Source organism: Cucumis melo, chromosome 2 (genome assembly GCF_025177605.1).
Source record: "Cucumis melo cultivar AY chromosome 2, USDA_Cmelo_AY_1.0, whole genome shotgun sequence".
Taxonomy (NCBI): domain Eukaryota; kingdom Viridiplantae; phylum Streptophyta; class Magnoliopsida; order Cucurbitales; family Cucurbitaceae; genus Cucumis; species Cucumis melo.
In genome coordinates, this window is record NC_066858.1 from 1,909,811 (window position 1) to 1,918,138 (window position 8,328).

The following is an 8,328-nucleotide window of genomic DNA, read 5'->3' on the forward strand; positions in this document are numbered from 1 at the left end:
TAAAAATGCACCGATCTTCATGCATCTTCTCCAAATCATAAAGATAATTTTTTAAAAAAATATAAAACAAATATTTACCACATGACAACTTGTAATTCAACACTTAATAATGAGCTCGATAGTGATAATAGATACAACCAAATACGCACACAGCTATCTTGTTTTGAAAATCAAGAATAATAAACAAAATAAACCCTTTTTTTAAGTACATAAATCCAAAATAAAACCACACTTGAAAGCACATGACTAACATAGTACTTTGAAAACCTATATTTTATACCCACAATGAAATAATACTAATATATCTTCTTTTTTTTTTTTTTTTTTTTTAATTATTGTAAGAATCTCATGGAGAAAAAAATATGAGACATAAATTTATATATATAAATAAAACCAAGTTGGGAAAAAAAAAAAAAAAGGTTATATGTAAAGGTCATCCAATCACCTTCTTCTCTTATGCATTCCATTGTTTATTTAATATTTTCTCTTTATTACCCACTTCTCTCTCAATCTCTCATCATCATATAAAGTTATAAACTTCACCAAAATATTTCATTTCTTTTTGTGCTCTCTCTCTCTCTCTCTCTCTTTCTCTCTCTCTTTCTCTCATTCTCTCCCATTTATATATTTCTTCCCTTTTCTTTTCTTTTTGGGTTTCATATTATTTTTAAGAGTGTAAGAAAAATGGTAAGAAAGTGCTCACATTGTGGAAACATAGGTCACAATTCAAGGACTTGCTCAAACATTAGAGGTTCAATAATAACACCTAATTTGAATGTTGGTAGTAACTGTGGTTTAATTAGGCTTTTTGGAGTTCATCTTGATTCTTATAATTCTTCTTCTTCAACTTCTTCTTCAACTACTTCTTCTTCTTCAAATGCTTCTTATTCTTCAACTGCTTCTGCCTTTTCCATTAAGAAAAGCTTTAGTACCGATTGCTTGTCTTCGTCCTCGTCTTCTTCTTCTCGAATTCATATCGATAATCATCACCATCATCATCATCATCTTGAACATTATTCTAAATCTCCCAGTAATGGCTATCTCTCTGATGGCCTTCTCAATGGAGACCAGGAAAGGAAGAAAGGTAACACTTCTATTTTTTTTTTTAAATGATTTGGGTTTTCTTCAAATTTTCATATTTTTTTCTTTTCTTTATTCAAGTTTTGATTTTCTTTTTGTTGGGTTTGTGATTTTTTGAGGTTTAGGAAACATTTTCTTGCTTGGGATTTTGAGATTGGGAATATATTTGATAGTTTATATGTATGAACAGAAAAAGAAAAGAAAAACCCACTATTACTCTTTGTTTCATTTTTGAGGTTTCTATATTTTCTTTTTGGTTGAAAATTAAGATTTGTAATTTGAAATAACTCTTACTAATTAATAATAATAATAATAATGTTTTGTGGGCTGAATTGTTAATTAATAATATAAACGATTTTTTTTCTTTTCTATCATTTGGGTCTCTTCAAATTTTCATCTTTTTTTTTTCTTTTTTGTTTTATTCATTCAAGTTTTGATCTTTTGCCCTTTTTCCTTTCTGGGTTTTCAATTTTTTGAAGATTTGGAAACTTTTTCTTGTTCGATGTTTGGAGATTGGATTGATATAGTTTATATATATGAACAAAAAGAGAAAAAAAAAAACCCATTATTACCCTTTGTTTCCTTTTGGGGTTTTCTTCTAGTCATTATGGTTGAAAAGAAAGATTTGTAATTTGAAAATCTCAATAAAAATGATTAAAATGTTTTAAGGATATATGAATTATTGTTTCTTTTAGGGGTTCCATGGACAGAAGAAGAGCATAGAAAATTCCTAATTGGGCTTGAAAAGCTTGGAAGAGGAGATTGGAGAGGAATTTCGAGGAACTACGTAACCACGAGAACTCCGACACAAGTCGCTAGTCATGCTCAAAAGTATTTTCTTAGACAATCTACTCTCAACAAAAAGAATAGACGCTCTAGTCTCTTTGATATGGTAAAATAGCTCGTCTCTTTTATGTTTCATCTAGATTACAATTTCATCTTTGTTAGTTTCTTGTTTTTAACATTTTATACTTTAGCTTAACCTCGGTTCGGTAACTTCCAAATTTATAAATATTACTTATCTATGTACTTTGTAAGAATTTTTTTCCCTTTTGTTATAACTTTCTACCGATGATTTTGAAAATTAAGTTATAACAAAATAGATAGTTTTAAGAAAGAGCGATTGTTTTTTTTTAAAAAAAAAGTTTGGATAAGGAATTCAAATGTTTGTTTTGAGAGAAATAATTAGTAAAATTTATTAGAAATTTGAAAAAGAAACCATTTACCAAACAAGTGCTTTTGTAATCATTTTTCTCACTTATTGTTACTATAATTTTGACTTTTCTTAAACAAACAAAATTTTGAATTCTTAGTCAAGATTAAAAAACAAAAGACAAATGTTGAATTTGAAATAATGTTACGAAATGGACAATACAACTAAAAAATTTATAGGTATACGTAATAAAAATAGCATTTAACATTAATTATGATCGGCTTAATTTTCAAAAACTAAATGATTATTAAACCGATCCATATTTGGTCCCTCAAAACTAATCTTTTCTCTCTATATATCTATCCATATAAATCATCACATTGATTTTAAACCATGATTATTCATTCCATTGTTTTTTTTTTTTTTTCATTAATTTGTTTTGATTCTTTTTTCTATTTTTGTGTTGGAAAAAAACACAGGTTGGGACAGCATATGAAACAACAACAACAGCAGCACTGTCTCAATGTTTGAAGATATCATCAAATTCTCAAAATGATGATGATGATGATAATAATAATATTATCATTGATCATTACAACAAGAAGGAGGTGATGAGTAACATTACAACTACTTTTGCAAGTTCTTCCCAACAATTACCTTACAATAATACTAATACTAATAATAATAATATGGAAGTAATTAACAACAAAAACAATAATAATCATAATCAAATTTCTTCATCTTCTTCTTCTTCACTTTGGGTTTATGGTTTGATTAATTCACACCTTAAATCACCTCCTAATTTATATAATAATTATTCCAACTCTACCCCTCCAAAATATCCTATTATTTCTTCTTCTTCTTCTTCAAATGATCATCAACCTCATCTTGAGCTCACTTTGGCTTCTCCAATGGCTTCCAATTTAGAATTGGAACAAAACAAAAACCCACCAACTATTAGTGTTACCTAAATTGTTGTTAATTAAAATTATAAATTTCTATATATTTTTCCCTCTCCCCTTTTTCCTTGGAAGAAAAATAAATAAATAAATAAATAGACAATATCATTATTATTGTTGTTGTTGTTGATGTGAATTATATTAATTACAAGTTCTCTTTTTGTTTTTGTTAGAAATTTTTATGTTATATATAATTTGTCTTTATGGATGATGGCTCAATTCCTAGCTGCTACAAAAGTTTATTTGTAAGAATAATAATAATAATTGATGTTATGGGATATCAATTACAAGTCACTTTTCTTTGTGAGAGATCTTTAATATGTCTTAATCAATTTACCTATGTAATTTAGAGATATCTAAAGTGCTAAAGTTTGTTTGTTTTTTCTTTTTCTTTTGAACAAAATGTGGAGTGAGAAGAATTATTAAACCGCAACCCTTAGCGTTAATAACCTAATTTCATGATAGTTAATCTACACTTATGTTAGAGATATTTTCTTTTAAATAAAACGTAATAAATCGACGTATTCACAAAATATAGCAAAATGTTAAATTTTATCGATGATGATTTTACGTGTCTTTGTTATTTAGAATAATTAATTTTTCTTTTATATTATTGTGTAAAGTTGGTTAAATACTTCAAATAAGGAGTGAAATATGTTTTATTTAATGTGTTTGATTGACCCTATTAATTAATATTATCTTAAATAAATGCATATGCATATATTTATATTTATATAATTATGATGCCCTATCTAGAGAGGGTTTAATATTCTTGCTTGTTCTCATTAACAAGCATTTAAAAGTAAATTGATACAAAGATTTGTCACAAAAAGAGAATATCAAAATCATGGAGAGGAAGGTGTTATCTTAATTTTTTATAATATTTATAAATATTTTCAATAATTTTGTCCGTTCAAACCATTCTAATAATCATAATAATAATAATAGATTACAATTGAGATTTCTTTTTCTTTTCAAATATTCATTAGCATCTTTTATCTCACCACCTTCATATAATTGTAGGGAACCGTCCACTTCATTTAATTCATTAACCCTAACCCTATCTTTTCACATACTTTTTTTTTCTCTACACAAAACATTGAAGTTTTGGGGTTTTAGTTTTGTCAAAATAATAATAATAATAATAATAACTTAAGTCATTTCAATTGTACTATTTTATTTACTCTCCTTTGTATATTTGCCAGCTGCTGCTGATGCTAATGGAGACAACTGTGGAAAGGAACCCTAGTGGTTGAGAATAAAGTTTTCTTAAAAGCCCCCCCCCCCTCTCTCTCTCCAACTTTTCTTTCCTTTAATTTGGTATAAAAACATTTCAAATTTTATTTATTTATTTATTTATATGTTTGTTTGTTTTTAATCAAATTATTTTGGATTTTTTATTATTATTTTAAAATTTTCTTTAAAAAAACTAATAAAAATCTTGGCTGCTTAGAAGAATCAATAGAAAGAGCAAAAAGAATCTGCCCCACTTGATATTTTTGGAATGGTTATTAGTGAGGAGAGATTATATATATATAGTTATCATCTTAGTTTAGTTTAATTTAATTGTTTCTTCTTTGATCATCATCTTAGTGTTATTGCATTAACTTTTTCTACACTTAAATTATTTTCTATCAATTCACTTTTTAAAAAATTATAAAAAAGAGGCATTGAATGATCGATCAAATTGAATTGATTTGATTTAACTCAAATAGTACTCATCTATCTAACTTATTATCACATTTAAAACATATATATTATTGTTCGTAAATCCTAGAAAAGGTCTAATTCTTCGTTATAAATCTAAATTTAAGATTTTATTGATAATCAAAAAGTGAAAGCTATATATATCCAATATCCCATTGGTACATCCAATCGTACGTGAAACTTTATTAAATTTAATTATTCAATACTTTTTAGTATAAAATATGATTAAACAAAGAAACATTCTTCAAAATGTGCATATAACTCAATTGACATTATAGTAAAAAAAAATTATGGTAAAGGTTTTGGTTTCATCGACTATTCATAATCCAAAGTTTTGAATTAAGATTTCATATGGGAAAGAAGTTGTGTGTATATATATATATTCAATCAATGAATGTGGCCCACAAATATATTCAAATAAATATACGTCATATTAATTTCATTTTGCAGATCAAACACATAATTTTAGAAAGAATTATTGAAGTTTGTAGTCCATGCCTAGCTGCTATAACTCCATTGGAAATAAATGTTATGATTTCTATCTTTGCAGTGTGAAATCACTTACTAGCTACTATATGAATTACTAGCTTATAGTAGCTAGCCTCAGTTAAAAAATAAATAAATAATTATGATAAAGGAAAAAAAAAGTTCAACCTACAAATTCAAAAGATCATGGTTAAAAAATCAATAATTACAGTTTTTATATTTTCAACAAATCTTTTAATTTAATCTCCAATATGTTATCTAAATACCTGTTATCTAAAATAGATCAAATATTAGATTTTCATGCATGTAAATTATTGTTGTTATTTAATTAATTTTAGTTATAATCAACTAAAAAAAATGAATTTAAGAACTAAAATTAACAGAGTTTAAGAATCAATGATATTTTAATAAAAAAAGGTCCGTGATCTCAATTGTTGTACTAGATTAAAAAAGAAAATGGATTTAATGATTGTCCTATGTATTGAATTAAATAACTTTCTAAGATGCTTTGTGAATTGAGGGGAAAAAGTTTAGTTGGATGTAGGCCAAATTGAATGTAGTGAACACAAAATTGACCAAATACAAGCAGAAAAATAAAGATAAAACGGTTAGAAAGAAAGGATCCACAAGATTGTTCAAATTTTTTTTATATATATACATACATACAAAGTATAGCAAAGTATCAAATTTTATCAACGATGGATAGTGACAAACACTGGTAAACTTCAATCGATATTTATCAATATTGGTGTCAAACATCCACCAATTGGTAATAGATCTAAAATTTTTCTGTATTTTGGTTTATTTTGTGATACTGAAAAGTTCATTATATACATACATACATACATACGGATAGGATGATCATGATAATAATTTGGAGGTTTGAAAAGAGAGGATGGAATGAAGTAGATGGAGACAATAAATATATATTCGAAGGAAGTTTTTGTTGTTATTTTTAATAAGTGGGACAAAATAAAATCTTGGGGGGGGAAAAAGATACATTCATTGGATTTCTTTTTGGCATACAAAAACAAACTCTCAACATTGTGGAAAGATTTAGAGGAATATATGGATTGGTAAATTTGAGTGAATCAAAAGCTGACACCTCTCCCAAACATTTCACTTTCCATTTTCTCTTTATTATATGAAGATAAAAGACAAAAAAAAAAAAAAGTTTGGATCTTGTCCTGTGACAGAGTGGTAATAAAAAAGATAATAAGTAATTTTCAAAAACTATTTTGTTTCTAAAAACTATATGCTTGAATAGAAAACATGAAAATTAGGAGTAAAAAATTTAAAATTACAAGAAACTAAACACAATTTTCAAAAACCAGCCAAGCTCTAGTTTTCAAATTTTAATTTTGAGTTTAACAACATTTCCCAAAACATTAAGTAGACTTAATATTTTGTAGTTTGCCCTAAAAGAATATCAAATGGGATCTCCATAGAAACAAACAGCTCAAGTGAAGTGAGGGGGGGAAGGGGAGGGGAAAGGGACCCTTTTTGGCCTTCCCATCTGCATATATAAAACATGAAAGTAATAAAAGCTGAAATATGTCTCCATGGGCAAAGAATAGGATAACAAAGTGGAAATTGTTTCATAAAATTGTTTCAAATTAGAACAGCCAATGAATAGGAATCAAAATGTAGATAAGATTTGCTATCCAAACAAATACTCAAAAACCTTGGCTTCAAATTTTCAATGACAACTGATTCAGATAGGGTTGATAGTACCCAATGACCTATTTGAACAAAATTTTCAATGTAACTATATCACAAGATAATTTTTTAACGGGGGTTTGGCCATCGACATGTCAACTCAAATAACTCTACCATCTTTCCTCTCTCACTCGCTCTAATGTTTGTGAACCTCAAACTAAACAATGTTGCACTCCAAATACATTTCCTAACTCGATGCTTCAAACACCCTAGAAAGCAAAGGTTGTACATTTATCGAAAAACTCAGTTTTTTCACTCTCACTCCCTCTAATTTGTCTAACTTCATACTAAACAACTTGGCCGGTGCGTCAAAGTACCGTACAATTAATAATTAAAGATGAAAGGACAAGAAAATAAGGACAATAAGTAACCTATAGTTATCAGACTTACAATAAGAAAAAGGTCATAAATGAGTACTTAATAAGACTTGTTACATTTCAATCAATCAATAGCAAAACATTACACAAACAGAAATCATTTCTTAATCAATAAGGTGGCTATTTTTTTTTTTATATTAAAGAATCAAAAACCTTGGTTTGTACCAAGTACCTGCATCATTATGCTGCTGAAAGAAACACAAAATATCATAGGGATTCTCAAGTATTTTGGATTTTTTCAGAAACTTACTGGGATCCAGGTTGAGGTTTTTTTGTTAACAGAAAATATAAGAAAAGTTTCTGCAAAAATTTATAATCACTTTTGGCGTATAGTGACTTTTCAACCTACCAAAGATGTCCTCTTTACTAACAGCAGTAGCCATCACTGAGTTGTCAAAAATTATTGGTTGGATAGTATTAGGACAACCAGCAAGCAAATAAAAATTTCAAAAACAGATCAAACACACTTTGTGTGGAGGATAAAGCCTTCGTTCTATGGTAATAAGCAGAGAGCAAACAAGCAGGGTATAGTTTTATCATCTTTCTCTTGTTGTGCATTATGCAATAGCTGTCCTTGTCGTCAAGATCGCTATCAGAACCTTGTAGAAACTCTGTTTTTTCAATTTCTTTTATGTTTTAAGTTTCTATTTCTGTCTGACATCTTCTGTCGTGATGTCATTAATTACAAAACTTAATCCCCACAATGGAATCTGTCCTAAAGAAAATTAGCTAGGAGGATTGAAAGAGATTTAGATGATCAATCCAGCCTTTTTCTCTTTCCAAGATTGGCATCTTCATTGGATTTTGGAAACTCTGTCAATACTTCTATTCTACATCACACCCTAAA

The 8,328-nt window shown here is 27.7% G+C and overlaps 1 protein-coding gene across 2 annotated transcripts; it reads left to right on the forward strand.

Annotated features, from left to right (window-relative positions):
- The first annotated feature begins 468 nt into the window (after window positions 1–468).
- LOC103492310 (transcription factor MYBS3-like) lies at window positions 469–4,650 on the forward strand. Of its 2 annotated transcripts, XM_008452620.3 has the most exons (4): window positions 533–1,084; window positions 1,776–1,972; window positions 2,713–2,841; window positions 4,398–4,650. In XM_008452620.3, exons 1-4 carry the CDS (start codon window positions 685–687, stop codon window positions 4,446–4,448), a joined length of 777 nt encoding a protein of 258 aa, XP_008450842.1. In that variant the 5' UTR covers window positions 533–684; the 3' UTR covers window positions 4,449–4,650. The 2 variants fall into 2 exon arrangements, with proteins under 2 accessions (XP_008450841.1, XP_008450842.1); XM_008452619.3 differs by lacking the exon at window positions 4,398–4,650 and having other exon boundaries at window positions 469–1,084; window positions 2,713–3,501.
- The last annotated feature ends 3,678 nt before the right edge of the window (window positions 4,651–8,328 follow it).